At 36.1% G+C, this 21,002-nt stretch overlaps 1 protein-coding gene across 5 annotated transcripts in view; it reads left to right on the top strand.

Moving 5' to 3' along the window:
- The window catches only part of Tcf12 (transcription factor 12), a 280,237-nt gene that overhangs the window by 168,291 nt on the left and 90,944 nt on the right, over positions 1-21,002 (top strand). For all 5 annotated transcript variants that reach the window (XM_013010144.1, XM_013010143.1, XM_013010141.1 and 2 more), the window contains exon 5: positions 3,761-3,825. In XM_013010144.1, the coding sequence (XP_012865598.1) occupies positions 3,761-3,825 (65 nt within the window). The remainder of the gene's footprint in view (positions 1-3,760; positions 3,826-21,002) is intronic.

Below are 21,002 nucleotides of genomic sequence, written 5' to 3'. Positions count from 1 at the left end.
AGGTTACTCCTATGCTTTAGTAAAAATAGGATTTAATAGTACATACCTCAGTGTGTTAAGGATTAAAGCCACTATGGCTTCCATTTAGATTATTTCAATACTGTTCTAATTATTTATTTCCTCCCATTGTCCAGACAGCAGTCAAATGATATTTTTAAGATGTAAACTGCCTTTTTATTCAACAGTGCTAGATTCAGTTGGAAAACTATTCGGTTATCCCTATAGAAACATGTAGGATTTTGAACTTGAGGTTTAGGCATTCCCAGAATAAAGAGAAAATCAGTAAATTTGGATGGGGGAAAAAGGCATTGTAATTTTGAAAGTAGCTCTGACAGTTCTTCAATTTCTATTACCAAATTCTGTTATCCCTATGCAGTTCTTACAGTTACCTTAAACTAGCATTTATGTTTTGAAGCTATTACTGCCACTAGGGCTGCAGTTAATGCTTACTATTTAATAAGTTCAATTACTTTGCTTGCATTTAGATGATTACATATTAATTTACATTTTAATACTATATTTTCTGTTTTGTGCATTCGGAGAACATTATAATCCTATGGTAGAATGCCCAGTAAGTCTTTGCAATCATCCTTTCATAGGTATTTTCATGGGTAATGATGGATCATTCCTAAACTGTTAAGTGGAAGTTTACAAGCTAAGATTGTGTACATACTGCATTTATACATGATGCTTTTATAAAAGTTAGCCTACCCAAAATATAGTAGCTACAAGTTTTTATTTTCAGACATCTGAGATAAAAATAGACAATTAAGTGATCAGTTTTAATGAATCAAAAATAGTTCTGTGAAAAGTAATTTTGAAAGAATTAAAGATGAGTGCCTTCTAAGTCTCAGACTGAATATGTTATTATATTTCAAGAGTATTCAAACTTTTTCAAATCCCTGGGAAAATAACTAGCTCTAATAAATGAAAGATGAAATAAAAATGTATTTACATTTCAAAAATTTCATTTGAATACATTAAATACTTTTAAATTATCAACTTTCTATTTCAAGAGAAACTTTTAGTTTATATATTTAACAGTCTGTCAAATTGATAACTTTCCCTTGACAATTAAGAATCTATTTGAAAGCTGTGCTTTATTAAGCATAGAGGTAGTAACATACTCTCTTCTCTTTCTACCTCAACATTTTTAATAAGAGCTCTTACCTAATATACTTGAGTGAAAGTATAATATGTTTTAGGTTGTTGCTTAGCTTTAATTCTTTAAAATTTTGTTTTTAACTGAAGGTAATTATGTGCATTTATGTTATGTACAAACATTGTGGAGTGAGTGTATCATAGTTTTATGTCTATACTGTCATAAAAATAATATTGCAAGAAAAGAATTTTGTAAAGCAGGAAAGGCTGAGGTGAGTCTGATGAAGCATACTAAAACCACAGGTCTTACCCTTTAACTTCATGATATTTGTTGAGAATATTGATGTTGTCTCCCAGTTCTACACTGCCAAGTAGGTGAGACTGAGCTTGATCATAAAGGCAATAACTTAAGATAGGTACTAAGAATGAGTTTTAATGCTCACAAATTAATTTAGTAGGTGTGTGTGCTTTTCTCTTGTCAGTTCATTCTGGGTGAGTATTCCCTTCAGTCAGGACATCCACATGGTAAAGCAGAGTTTCTACTCCATTTTGTCGAGGCCCAGAGAAGGGTGAGTGTTCAGTGTACAGTCCCTTAATGGCTTTGCCAAGTCCTCTTACCAAAGAGAAGACTGGAGTCCTAAATCCCAAACATTAGTTTAGTCACCTTGACTCTGATAAGCTGTCTTACCTGTAAATTATATGTCCTTAAGAACCATATACTTCATATGTATGCTTAAAATTGTTTATGTAGAATATATTAAATTTGTGTGTGTGAGTGTGAAGTCAATAGGCCATGTGTATTAACCTTTTCTGTAAGTCTAGTTTGTGTTGCATTGTTATGTGTTTTAGGAAAGACCTGGCTGTTAGGATAAAGCACACTTCAGAAATCAGTCAGGGCACCCAGCCTTACTCATTTGTTGTTGTTGCTTAATGCATTAGTGTGCTCAATAAAATAAATTTGTTAATATTAAACTGTTTGAACTAAATAATTCTGAATAGATACATTGCTTAAGAGCCAGGTGTAGTAGCTCATACCAATAATCTTAACTCCTCAAGATGCTGAGACCTGGAAGACTGAAGTTCAAATCCAGCACAAGTTGAAAAGTCCGGGCTCAAATGTCCATCTCACCTGATATATGCTTCACCCTCTTAGCTAAGAAGTCTTTCTAAAACACATGCAACAATACCTTAATGGGCTTGGTTCATATAATCTCAATGATTTTAAGTCTTTCCTGTAAATTCTTGTTGGATTTAATTACTTGCTAATTGATTTTACCAGCTTGCCATTGTTTGTTTTGCCTCCATTTGTGGGATTCAAATCAAATTGTGATCTTCTTGCAAAAATCTTTTTTTCCTGTGTTTGTGTTTGGTACTGGGGCTTGAACTCAAGAACCTAACACTCTTGATCACTGTTGGAGTTTTACTACTTGAGCCTCACCTACAGTTTGGCATTTTGATCATGGTATTTTGGATGATTATATATAATACTTTCATCAGTAACCCTCTCTATTGTTTTCTCATCTTGCCAACTCTGTATTGATCAGCAGCTTTCATTAGATTCCTTACGCCATCTTTATACATATGCTATTTTTCAATTTTTATTTTTTTATTTTTTGGTCCATTCGTGGGGCCTGAACTCTGGGCCTGGGCACTGTCCCTCAGCTCTTCAGCTCAAGGCTAGTGCTCTACCACTTGAGCCACAGCACCACTTCCAGCTTTTTTCTTTTTGCTTATGTGGTGCTGAGGAATCGAACCCAGGGCCTCAGGCATGCAAGGCAAGCACTCTACCACTGAGCCATCTTCCCAGCCCCTGAGCCACCTTCCCAGCCCCTTTTCAAATTTTTGAATGCATTTTTAGTGTTAAACATTGACAATAAAGTATTTTATATAAAGTCAGAATTTAACTCTTTAAAAACTTAATGTTAAAAAATTCCCTGTTACTGTATTTCAGCATACAGTATAAAAGCAAAGTTGCACACTGTGATTTTTTTTTTGGTCGGTCGTGGGGCTTGAACTCTGGGCCTGGGCACTGTCCCTCAGCTCTTCAGCTCAAGGCGAGCGCTCTACCACTTGAGCTACAGTGCCACTTCCGGTTTTCTGGTGGTTTATTGGAGATAGGAGTCTCACGGTCTCTCCTGCCCAGGCTGGCTTTGAATCGCCATCCTCAGATCTCAGCCTCCTGAGTAGCTAGGATTACAGTTATGAGCCACCAGCGCCCGGCGCACACTATGATTTTTATGATACTAATTTGTTAGGATATTTTGGTAGCTTAGTCTTTTGCTTTTTTGTTGGTTCTGGGGATTGAACTCTGGGCCTAGATACTGTCCCTGGGCTCCTTTTCTCAATGTTGGTACTCTACCACTTTGAACCACAGTACTACTTCTGGCTTTTTCCAGAATTAATTGGAGATAAAGAGTCTCCTAGACTTTCCTGCCCAGGCTGGCTTTGAACTGTGGTCCTCAGATGTCAGCCTCCTAAGTTGCTAGGATTAAAGGTGTGATCTACCACACTATACAGTGTGTATTTTATTCTATTGTTTGTAATTTGTTCATTTTACTTTAAAGCCCCATGATAATTACCATGAATGATCTAGAAGTTAAATTGATTGCCTATCAATAAATGAAGTTTTTATACAAAATTCTTCTCAATTTTTTTGTAGGCAAAACATCTGAGAGAGGCTCATTTTCCCTGTACAGCAGAGAGACCGGATTACCAGGCTGTCAGGTAAGTTTTGTGGATGATAGTGTAAAAGCTTTTAAACTGTGATAGCTTTTAAATACGTATAGTAAAGCTTTTTTTTTAATTTAACAATAAAGGAGGTTGAAATTTATCTGTATATTTTTTTTTACCAATTGTTCATTTAATTTGTGAATAGTTCATTTACATGTGGTGAGGTTGTTAGCATTTAAACATCTTTTGTGCTTTCCCTTCTTTAAATGGGTTGCCTTCTCCCTCCCTGCCCCTCTTCCTTCCTTCATATTCCTTCCCATTGCTGGTGTTTGAACTCAGGTCGTGAGATTGCTAGGCAGGCATTCTGCCACTTGAGCCACAACTCCAGTACTTTTTGCTTTTTTTTTTTTTTTTTTTTTTTTTTTGAGATGAGTCTCATATTTTGCTCAGGCTCGCCAGGACCACAATCCTCCCATTTACACCTATGCTCTTCCTGGAATAACAGGTGCACTCCACCATGCTCAGCTTTTTCTGTTGAGGTGGGAGCGTCATGAATTTTTTGCCCTTTCATGGAACTGTGTGATTCTCCAGATGTCTGCCTCCCAAGTATGTAGGCATGAGCCACTATGTCCTGATAACAAAACTAAAGCCTTTCATTACTTACTTCTGTTTTACCTAGATATGGACCGCCAAAAGGATCGTACCCCTTTCTAAAATACCTATTATTTCTGAAAATAGTTTTTGTATTGTTCCCTCTAGGAAAGCAAAATTGCTGGTACACAACAAGAACATATAGTTAACCTGTGTAGTTTGGATATCCTCCCATGGCAAATACACTGTTAATGTTAGGATTTTCATTTCTTCCCTACATCGCTGATGTTTTAGCCTTGAAACAGTCTCTGGACTTGGCACCTTTGTTTCAACTCTTCCATATTCCTTTCCTGCCATGTTTTTAATGGTCATTTTCTCTGCTCTTCCTTGTTATCTTTAGATGATAGTACTGAAATACTCAGTTCATCTGTGCATTCCCAAGATGACTAGAAAAGAAACACAGAACATACTAGATTTGTTTCTGTCATCTGCATGATTTTCATGAGACTAACCCTAATTTCACATATCAGTTAATTTTAGCTGTCATTATGTATTCTGTATCTAAAAAGAGTTTTGCATAAGATCCTCTTATGCTATGGCACCTCATTATAGAACAATACATTATAAAAACTGTTAACATAGTTAAGCCAGGCATGATGGAGCATGCCTGTAATTTCAGCTCTTAGGAGGTAAAGATGGGACAGTCATAAATTCGAGGTCTTCTAGAGTACATAGTAAGGTCCTGTCTTCCAAAGGGAAAAAGTTCCTCCTTATCCATGGTTCACTTTCTGTCATTTTATATAACCAGAGTAAACTATAGTCTAAAAGAATTCTAGAAATAATACAATTTGTCGTGTGATGGAATCTTGTGCTGTTCCACCTGGTATGTGAATGGTTGCCTTGTCCAGTGTACATGTTGCCTGCCGTTAGTCATTTAGCATCATATTGTTAGCAGATTGATTGTGTTTGGTTTCACAGTACGACTGTCATAAAATGCTTCCTTTAAGAGAAAAGGTAGAAGTTCCCAAACTTAATTAAAAAAATTTAAAAAATATCATATGCTGACATTGCTAGGATCTAGACTACACTGAAATAGTTACACAAACGTATTATAGTATATGATTATTATTCGGTTTTATTGTTAGTTATTGCTGTTCATGTCTTATGGTACCTAGTTAAAGGTATGTATAAACATATACACATACATACATACATATATATATATATATATATATATATGGATAACATAATATATGTGAGTATCAGGTACTGTCCACAGTTTCAGCCAACACTGTGGTGGGGGGGGGAGGACAATCCTATAATATATGCCTTGTGGATAAGAGGTCTACAACATAGGGATAGATACTGTACCATCAGATTTCCTAGCTTCTGACCAAGCTGTCATACTTAGTTCTCATCCAGATGGCTTTTTAGAGTTTTTGGCAGTGCTAAGATTTGAATTCAGAGTACTATGCTTGCTAGGCAAGCACACTTACCATCCTATTTTGCTTTCAGTTATTTTTCAGGTAGAGTCTTAAGTTTTTGCCCAGGCCAGCTTCAGACCAAATCTTCTTAGCTTTCCCTACCTTCCTACCTTTTCCTACTTTCCCACATAGCTAGGATCACAGGTGTACACCACCATGCCTGATTTATTTATTTTTTAATCTTTATTTAAAAAGGTGATGAACAGGGGGGTTACAGTTATATAAGCATGGTAATGAGTACATTTCTTTTTTAAACACTGTTACCCCTTCCCTCGTTTGCTTATTTTGTTGAGATGGGGTTCCAGTTACTTTTTACCAGGACTGGCCTTGACCTAGGTTTCTCCTGATCTCTACCTCCAATTAACTGGGATTGTAGGTGTATGTTCTTGTACTTGGTAAAACAAATTTTTAAATTTTAGTGGTGATAATAATGATTCCTCTATCCTTCACAGTTTTTCTTAACTTTATTTATTGCATAAAAATCATTTAAAACTATATCAATTTCTGATTTAGCCAGGGGTTATACATGACCTTACCAGCCCTTACCAATTCAAAAGAGCCAAGTTTGTAAGTTTCAAGAATTTTCCAAAATGGTTGGCATCATGTTATTATCTTAAAATTACATATCCTGAAAGTATTTAAATAATAGAAATCCAAAAAATGGTATAAAGTTTCTTTTTTTTCTTTGTAAGTAAGTTGTATATTAACCAGATGACTAGTAGCCACCTAGAAGTTATAGAAAACCAAAAAAAATGTGAATGTTGGGCTAGAGACATGGCTTCCTAGCAGAGTGCCTGACAGCCAGCACAAAACCCCTCAGTTCAAATCCCAACACTGCCAAAAAGAAAGTAAAGTTCTACTTATTTAGGTTACAAGAGATGAATAGCAAAATAGCAATTGAGCTTCTAGCCTCAAATAAAAATACTTTACTAATCTTCCTTAAATTAGAATAATAGTCCCAACTTCAGATTTACTGTCTATTTTTTGAGTCTCATACATCATGTCATGCAGCCCATAGATGATAGACAAATACCACACATACATCCAGGTAGACTGATCATTTCTTCTGTATCTATCATTCTTATGTTCAGTTTTGTAAGTCCTTAACCTTTGTTCATCTTATATTAATATGTTCAGATCAAAAGAAAAATTTGAAAACTAATATACTTCACTTAATAGTTGCTAGAAATAACTAGAGTTCTGTCGTAATAAAGTGCTCTATAAACTTCCATTCTGACACATCATCAAGTAGACTTTCTTCTAATCTGCATTAAAGCCTTGATATTCTTTCCCCTAGATCTCAAATCTAAGGCAGCAGCCTGGTGAGTCAATGTTGAATCTTATACTATGTCCTTGTAGTATTGTTTATTTGTTATTAGGAATATGAAAATGTTAGGAGTCTCAGTTTCTGGTGATACAGTAGAGTATTAGTATATGCCAGTCAGGGTGGTAAGAAAAAATGAAATAAAAGGTTTTAGAGTCAGAAGACCCAGGTTCAAATCCTTTCTGTGCAGATTCCTCATTGAAAAATAAGATTAGCAGTTTCTGCCCCCTACCTACTTTCTAGTTCTATGAAGGTTCAACTATGCTTGTGAAAAGAAATTATAACATACTAGAAGACCTTTTGAGTTCTTAGTATAATTTTCAATAGGCTCATAAGTTGGTCAACCATTGTTGCTTAAACTAAGGGAGAAGCTATTGCAAACATATATCTGATAAATTATAATTAATGATTCTATTTAATGAGTTTTCACTTAGCAGATTTTTACTCAAAGATATTGCTATTAATCATTGGTAAGCTTTATTGGTTCTATTTTCCTGTCTTACTAAGATTAATCTAGTGATTTTTGCCAAGGATTAGTTTGCATTTGTAGCAGATTTAATTCTTCTATCAAAAACATTTATTTTAAATCTGGTGTATCGCAGTGTAATAACAGTTGTTACCATTTGCTGAGCACTGATTGAGCCAAGTATTTAACTAAACATGCTTCAGTAGCCCATCTTGTAGATTAGAAAACAGAAGTTCTACAGAGGTATTTAAAGTATGATACAACTATCATGCAACAACTGGGTCTCAGATTTCTAGTCTGTGTCATTACATCCTTTTCTATTTAATATCTTTGTTTGAGGCTAGGACTTGGGAGTCTTGGGAGTTTATACATTTAGATTAGAATTCTCATAGGCTGGGGTTCATACTTAGTGAAACCCAGTCCAAGGAATAAATAGTATGAAAAGAAAACAAAAGAAAAAAAGAAACTATGAGATCACTGCTTGACATGTGTTTTTAAACACCTGAGGGATCAGGAAGGACTGGGGAAAAGAGACCTACAAGGTAACTAGAGTGGGTGATGTAAAATAACAATGTGGATTGCTATAAATTAAAGCTAAGGATACTTAGGTATAAGAAAGAGGCATTTTAGAAAATTTCACAGAAACAAATCATGATCTCATCAAGGAGCCCAAAATGGAACAGGACAGAAAGTTTATACTTTAGTCAGTATATGTAGCACCACTGAATACAGTAGGACTGGTAACACAGTAGCAGGATTCATCACTGAGAGAAGCAGTGGCTTTGCAGTCAACTGTTGCTGCTTAACTCTGGCTGTGCTCCAGTTACTGGGAGAAGTTAAAATGGGACAACTAATTCTGGGCCTTAGTAAGTAAATTTGGGAAATTCAAGAGAGAGAGAGAGAGAGAGAGTGTGTGTGTGTGTGTGGTGTGTGTGTGTGTCTGTCTGTCTGTCTCTTGTTAACTTCTATTCAGAGAAAAACAGAAGGAAAAAATACACTTAACTAATTGGAACAAAACATTGTAAGAAATACAGTGACTTCAAATTATATCCAAATACTACCTTGAAGCTATTTTTCTTCAGTAACATCCCCTAAGGAGCATTAAGTCTGCTATTAATGTACAGAAAATGCTACTGACATTGTGCAAAATTCAGACTAATTTAATAATGCCTGATGGGCCCCTTACTTCATGTTAAGATGATGCAATAACCTGTTGCTAAATGAGCCTCCCCATCCTACAGCACTCCCATAACTGATGGACCATTAAAAGGAAACTGGTATAGCAGTGTTACTGGAAACACTGATAATCATTCTGCAATTGAATTTTTTTTATTGATCCAATGGAGAGCAGAGAAGCTATCATCTTTATTAAAACAGATATGATACTTGTAAAACTGCCATAGTTACATGAATAATTTTTATCATAATGACAGTTTCCACTGATATCATTTAAATAAGTATTACTCAAATAGTTTAAACAAGGTTTCCTAAAAATACTCAAACATAGAAAATGGCAAGAGTTTTTTTTTTTCTAGAAGTTTGATGTTACATCTGACTTCTATATTATGCCCTTGAGAAATGACAAGACCCTGTTTTAACAACAAGAAGAGACTCAAGGGGCTGGGAAGGTGGCTCAGTGGTAGAGCGCTTGCCTTGCATGCTCGAGGCCCTGGGTTCGATTCCTCAGCACCACATAAGCAAAAAGAAAAAAGCCGGGAGTGGCACTGTGGCTCAAGTGGTAGAGCACTAGCCTTGAGCTGAAGAGTTGAGGGACAGTGCCCAGGCCCAGAGTTCAGGCCCCACGACCGGACCAAAAAAAAAAAAAGAAGAGACTCAAAAATTAAATGAATTATCAAAACCTTTACTAAGGTTGATATAGTGCTGAAGATTATAAATTTCTTTTTAAGGCTACTTGTTTCATTTAGTAGGTTTGAATCATATGCTGTCCCATATAATTAGTGTCAGAAAATTACAAAGTTTTGAAAATAGAGAGTTTGTTCTCTGACCACAAAAGAATTAAATTAGAAGCCAATAAAACAGCTAAAAAAGAACTACTATTTGAAAATTAAATAACACATGTCTGAGTAAGCCATGGTTTAAAAAAGAAATTACAAGGGGATTTACAAAGTCCCCCCCCCCACTGCCCATCCCCCACTCTTTTATTTTAAACTTTTAGATTTTTTGAGAAAGGATCTTACTATTAGACTTGAATTCACAATTTTACTGCCTCCATTTTTTGAGTGTTGTATGCAACACCATGCCTAGTCTAAAAAGCATTGCTCATGAACAATAATGAAAATAGAACCTATCAAATTTTGTTGGTTAAGTTAAAGCAATGGCTGGAAGGAAAGTTCTAGTTTTAAATGATTATATAAGAGAGAAGATCTGTATTGAGTCAGGTTTTAACGAACTAGCAAAACACAGAGTAAACTCCAATTAAGTAGAAGGAAGTAAATACTAAAGAACAGAAATCAATGTAATAGAGGGAAAAGCGGGGGGGGGGGATGTAATAACCCTTACCTAGACAGATTAATACAAGGAGAGAGGGAGAGAGAACATAAACTACCAAGAGTGAAAGAGAGATTGTCTGTATAAATTATGCACTCATTAATATTGTAAAGAAGCCCAAGGCATCATGGTGCACACCAGTAATCCCAGCTACTCCAGAGGCTGAAACACAGAAGGCTTGAAAGTTCAACTCCAGCTTGGGCAACTTAATGGGAGCCAGCCAACAAGAATGAATGAGCATACAAACATACACAAAGCAAATGGTAATCATTGAGTTTAGTAAGCTATAAAGTTTAGATGAAATAAAGGTCTTAGAAATATTTGCCACAGAATGTGGTTTCGTGGTTGAGTGCTTGCCTAGCATTCATGGCTCTGGATTCGATTCCTCATTACCACATAAACAAAAACCTGGAAGTGGTGATGTGGCTCAAGTGGTAGAGTGCTAGCCCTGAGCAAAAGAAGCTCCTTGACAGTGCTCAGGCCCTGAATTCAAGCCCCAGGATTGGCAAAAAAAGGAAATATTTGCTGCAAGGAACCAAGACACTAAATAATTACTCGGTAATAAAACTGAATCCATCTCAAAAAGCAAGCTTGAGCATCATATAGTTTTACTGGTGAATTTTTTTTTTTAATTCTTAAGGTAGGGGAGGGAACACTTATACAAACGGTTTTAGAAAATAGAAGAGGAAGGGAAACATCTTCCTTCATTTTATGAATTGAACCAGCCTCTGTTATTCAAACTACCCATCTGGTTCATACCAAAATTAAAATCAGTTTACCAGTTGAAAAACCATTGCGCTCACAATATTGACAGAATCTAGAGAAAAACAGGGTTATCATTTCCATAGACAGAGATAGAACACTTGACAGAATGGACTATTTAGAATTAAAATAAATCTCATAACAAACTAATAGAAGACAGCTTCTTCAATTTAATTAGGGACCTGCATGAATAACACTGCTTAACTGCATAGTTGATAACAAAAGACAAGTATCAAAACCAAGATAAGAATTTCACCATGAGCTCTTTTTTTTCCAAGTCATATCTTCACCAGTATAAGATGAGGGAAGAGAGGGGAGGAAGGAGATACAGACTGAAAAGGAGTAAGTTAATCTGAATTTACAGCTGACATGTTTTTGTTTTTTGGTCAAGGGGCTTGAACTCAAGGCTAGCACTCTACCACTTTGAGCCACCGTGTCACTTCCAGTTTTCTGGTGTTTAATTGGAGATAAGAGTCTCGCAGACTTTCCTGCCCCTACTGGCCATGGATCCTCAGATCTCAAGGCTCCGGAGTAGCTAGGATTACAGTTGTGAGCTACCAGCACCTGGCATGTTTATGCCTAAGAGATAATCAAGAAAACTTCTAGATTATAAACTTCTAAAACTTCTAAAAGTGTTTTTAGCAATGTCACAAAATATAAAATCAATCTTTTTTTTTTTATAAAAAAAGCCAAGCTTGGTAGTACATGTCTGTAACTCTAGCTCCTTGGTAGGTTCAGGCAGGAGGATTATTATTTTAAGGCAGGTAACACACTGAAAACCCATCTCAAAGGGGAAAAAGTAAGTGTGTATGTGTGTGTGTGTGTGTTTGTGTGTGTGTGTGTGAGAGAGAGAGAGAGAGAGAGAGAGAGAATAATCAGACGTGATTATAAGATAGCTGTAGTATAGGGCTCACTTTTGCTCTCTTGTCCTTTCAGTCTCCTTTATAGGGCTTTTCTTCAAAGAAAACCAAGGTTTCCTTAGTGAGAGAAGAACCAGTGTTAATCCTTTGACTCAATGCAGTGATTTTATATAATATATATAGGAATATCTCTGAATGGTATTGTTCTGAGATATCCTTTAGGGTCTTAAAGCCTTTTTTCTCAAAATTAAGTTTTTAAGTTGCTACGTCTGTGAATCTTAACATTTACCATTTTCAAGGTTTTTGGTTTTTATTTTTGTAACCTAATTGTAACCTAATAACTTTAGTAACCTAATAACTATATATACTTACAGAGGTAATTCTCTTGTAAATTTCTTTTTTTTTTTTTTTTGATAGGTGGTAGGGCTTGAACTCTGGGCCTGGGTGCTGTCCCTCAGCTCTTCAGCTCAAGGATAGCTCTCTATCTCTTGAGCCACAGCGCCACTTCCTATTTTCTGAGCAAGTTATTGGAGATAAAAATCTCATGGACTTTTCCTCCCAGGCTTTGAACCATGATCCTCAGATCTCAGCCTTCTGAGTAGCTAGGATTACAGGCGTGAGCCACTGGCACCAGGTTTCTCTTGTAAATTTCTTTAAGCCTAAAATTCTGTAAGAATCATTTGAAATGATTTCCTTTCTTTACCAGATGCTTCATCTTTTCTCTTATGCTTCCATCTATATTACAAGACTTGCTTAGGAAATAAAGAAATGAGCATAGATATTTTCTTGTTTTGCTGCATTTATATTATACAGTCAGACAACCAAATAGAATCAGCCCTCAGAAAGATTGTATTCTAGTTGGGGGAGACAAGCTATCCACACATAGAATGTTATTTATGTACACTGAAGGTTAACTAAAGGATTGGGTGATAGTAAATCTCAAGTAAGCAACACCAATGGAACTGAGAAGAGAGAAATGATACTCAGAAGAGAGAAATGAGTGTGGTTTTGGGATAAAGAATTAGAAAGGATAAATAGAGCCAAAGACTTTACAGGATAGTTGAAATTTTCCTTGGAGCGCTGGCCACTGGTGGCTCATGCCTGTAATCCTAGCTACTCAGGAGGCTGAGATCTTAGGATCACAATTCAAAGCCAGCCGGGGCAAGAAAGTCTGTAAGACTCTTAACCAATTAATCACCAGAAAATCAGAAGTGGCGCTGTGGCTCAAGTGGTAGAGTTCTTGTCTTGAGCTGAAGAACTCAGGCCCAGAGTTCAAGCCCCATGAGCGACCCCCCCCCCAAAAAAAAAAAAAAACTTCCTTGGAGAGGAGGTCAACATGGGACTAATCAAAGCAAGATAAAGTACTTCCTGTCCCCTACACCAACTTCCTTAATTTTTTTCTAGAGCCAGGTTAGTGACTGCTTGTTTATTGTGTTTCTAGCACCTACCTCAGTACTCAGCAAAGGGCAGGTCTCAATAAATCTTATTTTGAATGAAAAACATGTGTGTTTTAGGAATAATAGCATCTTAGTTTGGCTTAAATGAGTATTTACTTAGAGAATCAGTATGAGATACCTGAATTACAGCAAAGAGCCTTAGTTACCTCTCCAAAGAGTTCATCAGACAGTTGGGCTGATGAAAAATAAAGTGACTTTTAGCAAAATGATCCAGGATATACAAGAGATAGACTAGCAGACAAGGCAGCCATTTAAAATAATGTTGCTCTAGGCCACATGAAAAGAACAAATGGAAGATCATTTGAAGTCATCTTAGTGGTGTGACAGTACATTACAGTTGTTGTAGGATATTTTTTTTAAACCAAAGAAAGTTATGAATTCCCTCAGATAAACCTATGAGTAGATATATAGATTTTATCTTAACAAGAAATAACCAATTCAAAGGAAATCCCCAAATAGCCACATTCTTAGGGCAAAATACAGAAATGGGTATACAAACAAAGACCAACCCTTCTCCCCCCTTGGGGAAGGTAGGCAGTTGAGGTGCTCACATCTCCACTGGAGACAATTTTTTTGCCTGTCTGTAGAAGATTATTTTACATTATTCTCTGTCATCTATAAATGAGAGAGCTATAAAAGCTGTCATAGAATGAGAATCAGACAGTCTGGAGAGGTGTGCCCTAGAGCAAGGAGGGGCCAACTGGCTATAAGCCAAGCCCCCGCCTTTTTAATTGGAATTTGGCCCCATCCACTCATTTACATACTGTCCAAGTCCATTTCCTACTGCACTTGTCAGTTTTCTAGCTGCAATTGAGAATGGCCTGCTGAGCTTGAATATTTCCTCTAGTTCTTTACAGAACCAACCCTATTCTAGATAAAAGTATAGTTTTCTATCACGTGCTAATTTTTTCCTACACAGGTATAGTTCTTGGCAATTAAGATAATCAGGGGCTTTCATATCTGGCCAATCCTACGCTGGCCTGCTGTTTCCCCAAGAGGATTAATTAAAGATAATTGTTTTAAAAGCAGTTCTTTATGTAACAACAAACCTAATTGTAGGTACTTTAGTCTTGGGATGAATTATTAGAAACATAATATTTAAGATGGTATTATAATATTAGTTGATACTGTATAACTTTCTGAGAAAATATATTTCAAAGCAGATATAAATGAACTAAAAGCCATTCAAGGAGGTAGGAAACAGTAAGGTAACTTGAAACTTGTGTATAGCGGACTGAAAGACTGATGCTTAGTTTTTAGAAGTAACGAGGAAACTATTAAAGCCTTTTCCTTGTTACTTTTAAGGTCAAAATGTTGAGTACAAGGTAGCATAAGCAATCCTAACTTCAGCAGAATTTAAGAAGAAACATTCTCATGGCCTAGCTTTTCAGATGTTGGAGTATTTATCTTGGAAGAAAATGACCTCCCTATCTCAGGATGTAATCAAGGAGAGATTTGATACCACATTGCTGTGATTTACCAACAGGATCAGAGCACTTATTCTTTAGCCAAAGAAAAGGATCTGGACATGTTCTCCAGTTCTTTGTGTTCTCCAGGAACCAGTAAAAGGCTTTTCGAATAGTAATGATGATCTTTCTGAGTCTGGACATCAAAAATCACTACTGATATGAATATATAGTTGTGTATATTTAATTTTATTCCAGTAGCACCCAGCAGACTGAAGGCCTTAATAAACCGCAAATAGTTTAATTGATACAGTGACCAGATTTACAGGTCAGTTGGACAGGTTAATGATGATGTTAATATGCAGTGACTAGCATACATCAGACACTTAACCTTACAAACATTATTTCATTTAGCTGTGAAAATAGTGTTGTTTATTGCTGCTACTGCTGCTGCTGTTATTATTGCTGCTATTTGATAGCCAAGGAACCTGCAGCCTCAAGGAGCTATAGAATTTACCCACAACGACATAGCCAGTAATTGTTAGATGGATAGGAGATATTAAGGGAGTGATGAGAGAGTGATTGGAGTAATAGACTCAGTGGTCTAGTTTTCAAAGGAAGGAAATGAAGCCATGATTAAACTTTGTGACTAGAAACAAGGTCAAGATATTAGATGTCAGAAGGTGAAAGAGCAAGTGCCGAGAGCAATCAAGGAGCGACAACACTGTAAGAGCAGGAGGTTATGTCAAAGACAATATTGAACTTCAGAATTTCAGAAGTCAAGTGGTTCCCAGTGCTGACAACTCTCCTCTGGAGAGTAGATTATTAGATTGGTGATTGGGGATTGCAGGAGTCACGAAGGTTGAGAAGACATAATACTCACTCTTGGATGGGTGTTGAAGCTCTCCCAAAGATAATTCCCTCAGGAGAGAGCATGTGAAATGCTATGCACAATAGATGCTACACAGTAGACTTTCAGAAAATGTTTGAAACTGAACCATGGTCTTTAATCTTCTGGACTTGATGAATTGTTTAGGATATAGATACAAGGAATTTTATGGTAGGAAAAACCTCCTCTTAAAAGCATCAGGTAGTAAGCAGTTATCATTTTCTGCTTCTTTAAAGGCCAGCAAATGTTAGACTCTGCAAGGGTTACTTGGCAAGGAAACACTTCATTCATTGCTTCTAATCCCTCTGAAAAAAATCATAATTATACTTTTGGTGACACTCGGTGCTCTTAAAAAAGTCACTTTACGGGGCTGGGAAGGTGGCTTAGTGGTAGAGCGCCTGCCTTGCATGCATGAGGCCCTGGGTTCAATTCCTCAGCACCACATAAGCAAAAAAAATAAGGTGGAAGTGGCGCTGTGGCTCAAGTGGTAGAGCGCTAGCCTTGAGCTGAAGAGCTGAGGGACAGCGCCCAGGCCCAGAGTTCAGGCCCCACGACCGGACCCCCCCCCAAAAAAAAAAAAGTCACTTTACCTTTTTTTTTTTTCTATTGCAAATTTATTTCAGGAAAAAACAGCCTGTTAAATCATAGAGATTAAATGTCAGAAGACACAAAAAGAGGTAAAGGTGACTGTGTACTGATTGTTACATAATAAGGAGTGGTTGTCAGTTTTGAAGATGACTGTCACTTTTGAAAGCTAGGAAATAACAAAATAAACAGGAACAATAGAACATTGGTAGTTGTGGTAATTGGATCATGGGTATATTAAGGCTCACTGTACTGTTCTTTGAAAATTTCCAAAATAAGAATTGCAGTTTTTTGAACATGTGTAGTTGTAATATTTCAGCTCATGAAGCATTACGTCTCATCCTCCTAACGCCGTGTTGAGTTATATATTACTCTTGGGTGTACCTTTGGAAATACAAAGGATTAGGAAGAGTGCTACTCATTTACTATCTTTGAAAGCTAGCATTAAAGAGAAAGGGAAGCCGGGCGCTGGTGGCTCACGCCTGTAATCCTAGCTACTCAGGAGGCTGAGATCTGAGGATCGCGGTTCAAAGCCAACCCCGGGCAGGAGAGACTGTGAGACTCCTATCTCCAATAAAAAGTGGTAGAGCGCTCGCCTTGAGCTGAAGAGCTGAGGGACAGCGCCCAGGCCCAGAGTTCAAGCCCCACGACCGACAAAAAAATAAAAAATAAAGAGAAAGGGAATAGTTTCAGAGTATTAAAATTCTTCTAAAAGGTTTAGGATTTCCTACTACCATTTTCATAAAAGCAAATAGGAAATGATGTATATAGTGTCTCCTGTTCTTCTAATGTTAGTACTATACAATAGAATATATGGCTTTAGTACTGTACAATAGAATATATGGCTTTTTTTTATTAAGGAAAAGGTTCCAAAGTATACTGGTAGCAATGAAGGAAATCATTCACAAGGCCTCTTTTAAGAGATTTTGCTGGGCACTGATGGCTTACACCAATAATCCTAGCTACTCAGGAAGCTGAAATCTAAGGATCCCGGTTCAAAGCCAGCCCAGGCAGCTAAATCTTTGAAATTCTTATCCCTAATTAACTACCAAAAAGCTAGAAATGGAGCTGTGGTTTAAAGTGGTAGAGCGCTGACCTTGAGCAATAGAGCTCAGGAACAGCTCCTAGGCCCTGAGTTCAAGCCCCACAACTGACCAAAAACAAAAAGAGGAGATTTCAATTAAAAAATTCAGGCATTCAGAAAACTGTTCACTTCTTGGGGAATGATGGGTTAATGAAGGGTTGTAACAATATTATTATACAGCTCAAGCTGGCCTTGATCTCAAGATCATCATGCTTCAAGCTTCCCAAGTGTTAGGATGGCAGATAAGTGCTAAGATTATAGTCATGTGTCACCGCACATGGCTAGAGGACATGCTTAGCACATATTACTTCCAGTTTCATTAGAATCTGCCTTCAAGAAATGACCTGGGCTAGAAGAATGTCTCAAGTGTAGAATGGCCAAAAGAGGAAAAAACAGATGGAGAGAAGGATGAAAGTGGGCTTCTTTATGGCAGCCTATAAAATAGTAAACGTTTTCATTGCATGTTTATAATTATTACTAAATATATTATGAATTTTTAGTTGACTTTAGCTCTTCATTTCCAATAAGTCTTTCTTCATTGACCTGTATCCCAGATCTTCCTACTCTTGATATCTTTACATTGACTGATGCAAATTTGGAAGAAAGGTTGAAAAAAATGTTGGAAAAGAAATATTAAGATAGTAAAATTTCCCTTTGTTACTGATAATTAAAGAAGATTGGGGAACTTAAACTTACTAGATGACCATGCTTTAGTCATGTGGTACTATATAGGTAGTTTGTTTCTGTAAGCCAGAAAGGTTGTGCTGCTTACACTGGCAGGATGCATGTGATGGATGACTGTCATTATCTTCTCAAACCTGCATGACACTTTAAGAATAGACAATGATAATTAAATTTTCAAGAAACCATGTTGAGATGATAAGATTTGAGACATGCCCAGAAACCACCATGGCTAGTGGTGACTGGTTTGTTTTTATTGACCCAGGAAAAAACTGTAAGTATCTCAGGTTTTCTTTTATTTTGTTTCCCTGTATAGTCTCCCCCTCTTAGTCCCCACCCCTGAGTTAATATAGTGTCCAAAGTGTTGGTAATGACTTGGAACTATTCAGGTTGCACAAAGCATTTAATGAAATCTTGTCTTAGACAAAACACTGGAGAGGATCATAATTAATGTCTCATTTTCTGCCAGTTGCTATTGATTACTCATTCAAGATCCCTTTGTTCTCAGGATGATAACAACTGTAGTTTGCATCACTATCTAATGAGATTCTCAGGATAGAATTCTTTAACAGCATGCTGATAATTGCTAACATATCCCTGAAATTTCAATGTAAATGAATTAGCATCATAATACAATTATTTCACAAATGTCAGTGTTTTGCAAATTTAAAATTTATTAAGTCCATTTTTAATCATTTATAGAAAATTAACAGAAGATGGTTATATTATTAAAACCCAACTGTTACTGCTTGCCCTGGATCCACTTACCCTCCATGATAGTTGGATTGTGATTTGGTTGTTACTTGGAATGAGAGGTTTCTTTGTCACTATTCAATTCTCCTGTCACAATCTCTGAAACTTCAATTGGACTCAAAACAGAACTGAAGTGTACTGGGTGTTTTTTGTCTTTTTTAAATTAAACTATAAGTAGAAGAAAAATTGCAAAAGCAATGTACTAATTTGGCTCTCTTGATCCATTGGTGACAAAAGAGAAACATAATAATACTAAAGCATAAAGAATTGAACTGAGAAAATCTTCAGTGTATGTATTCTATATTAGCATGGTTGTATTTTATATCCCTTTAATTTCAGCATATTCGCTCCTCAAAAGACAACTCTTGAACAGCTGCTTGCCTTTATGTATTAAGACTGCATGCCATTTCAGGAGCGTAAAATAGGCATGAAATTAAGGAATTTTGGTGACTGTGCATGCAGCAGAGGTTCTGTGAGTCCATAATAAATATTTCAATTTTTTGAGGTAGGTGACAGTAGTATTTCACATAGGTAATTCTTCTAGAAAGCACATTAATGATAAGTTGATGCTTCAACATTTTAGTCATAAAATGATGAATACAATTACTGCCTAATTTAATCTGAATTTATGGATGGATGTCAAAGTATATTTAGTAAGAAAAAAAGAAGTTCTGGGAAAGTGAGCTTATATTTATTTTTACCATCAAAGGTAAAGAACACTCGATTATTATACTATGATTCTTGAATCCTTATAGCTACTGAATGGTACCATTTTGCATAGAATGTTCCTTTGTGGTCCTATAAATAGCATATTCAAAATGCCTTCCAGTATAATTAACAAGAGTTTGCATTAGTAAATTATTTTGGCCCAGCCCACTTTTTTGCTTTTGGGCCACTAAATAACCTTTTCAAATTCACACTTGAGAGTCAGAGTAGTTCTTACCCAAGAAGAGTACTGAAAATCTTCAAAGTATGTATTGAATAGGTTATTAAAGTTATTTGTAAAGAAATGAGGATTCTTGGGCTGGGAAGATGGCTCAGTGGTAAAGTGCTTGCCTTGCATACATGAGGCACTGAGTTCGATTCCTCAGCACCACATAAGCAGAAAAAGCCAGAAGTGGCTCCATGGCTCAAGTGGTAGAACTCTAGCCTTGCTCTGAAGAGCTCAGGGACAGAGCCCAGGCCCCACGAAGGACAGAAAAGAAAAATAAAAAAAGAAATGAGTCTTATTTATAGGCTAGAAGTTTGTCATGTTATTCAAAATATTATTTACTATATATTTTACTGTAATAATCTAGGCCAGTAGTCTAGGCTCTTCATTAGTATTTCAGGGGATAGATAACTGTTTCATTGATTATCAGTGTTAGATATGTTTTTCCCATGAGGTTTTATTTAGATGGCTCTGAAAAGATTATTTTCTACTAGTATATTAAGAAATGAGTGTTATATTATTTCAGAATACTATTTTCCTCTTGAATAGACAGGTTGGCAGAATAAAGCTGCTTTGCCTAGTTTTGTATCCTCTGGGATATTTGTATTCTATTTCCTAAGACACCTTCAGGACAAGATCTGGTAATCAATAGTGCTTCTCATTTGCATTAGGCAGGCAGAAAAATCAATAATATAGGCTGGTAGTTAATTTTATTTTAGAAGAAAAATAAAATATTTTTACTTATGTATTGATGAATCAAAGGAAATATAAATAATTGTTACTAGTGGATATCAAAATGTAAGGCTTTTATAATTTAGCCTTTTTTGTATCATATTTTCTTTTGGTTTAGTTAACAAGACAAAACTATGATCTTGTTAAAAAGAAACATTTTCTCTATTTACTTAGCTTAATTATACATATCACAATATTTCCTTCGTTTAAGGAAGGAAAAAAGTTACTGATACAATTTTGGCAATGGAGTAAAATATAATTTCCTGTCCACATTTGTCTGTAGTAAGAAGAAAAGTTTATGAACACTAAAGTTTGTAACAAGTAGGTGTTTTCTCCTAAGAAGTATATTCTTTTTCCTATATAATATGTATCTTTTGATTTGTGTTTCGTAGGTAACTTATTTTTAGAACTGTAACCCACAAATTCACTTATAAATTACTTAATATATTTTCAAGTTAACATTCTCATTTAAGTGGTTTATATTCCTGGACTGCTATAGGAATTTTATATTGGGGAAAAGGCCTCCTAAACAAACCTAGATAAAATTACTAAGAGCAGTTACTGAGATGTAGTGCTTTTTAAATGTGCTAGTGAATTCTCAGTGTTTACTGTTCTTGTCTCTAAGGTTTTACTTTGGAAAAATACAGACTTTCAGAAAGGAAGAAGAGTGCAGCGAATGTCCATGCACGCTTCATGAATGCCAGTTAACATTTCACCA

The sequence above is a fragment of the Dipodomys ordii genome, unplaced genomic scaffold (assembly GCF_000151885.1).
Source record: "Dipodomys ordii isolate 6190 unplaced genomic scaffold, Dord_2.0 Scaffold11, whole genome shotgun sequence".
NCBI lineage: Eukaryota > Metazoa > Chordata > Mammalia > Rodentia > Heteromyidae > Dipodomys > Dipodomys ordii.
The sequence above is the reverse complement of the archived record's forward strand: the minus strand, read 5'-3'. Positions and strand labels throughout refer to the sequence as shown.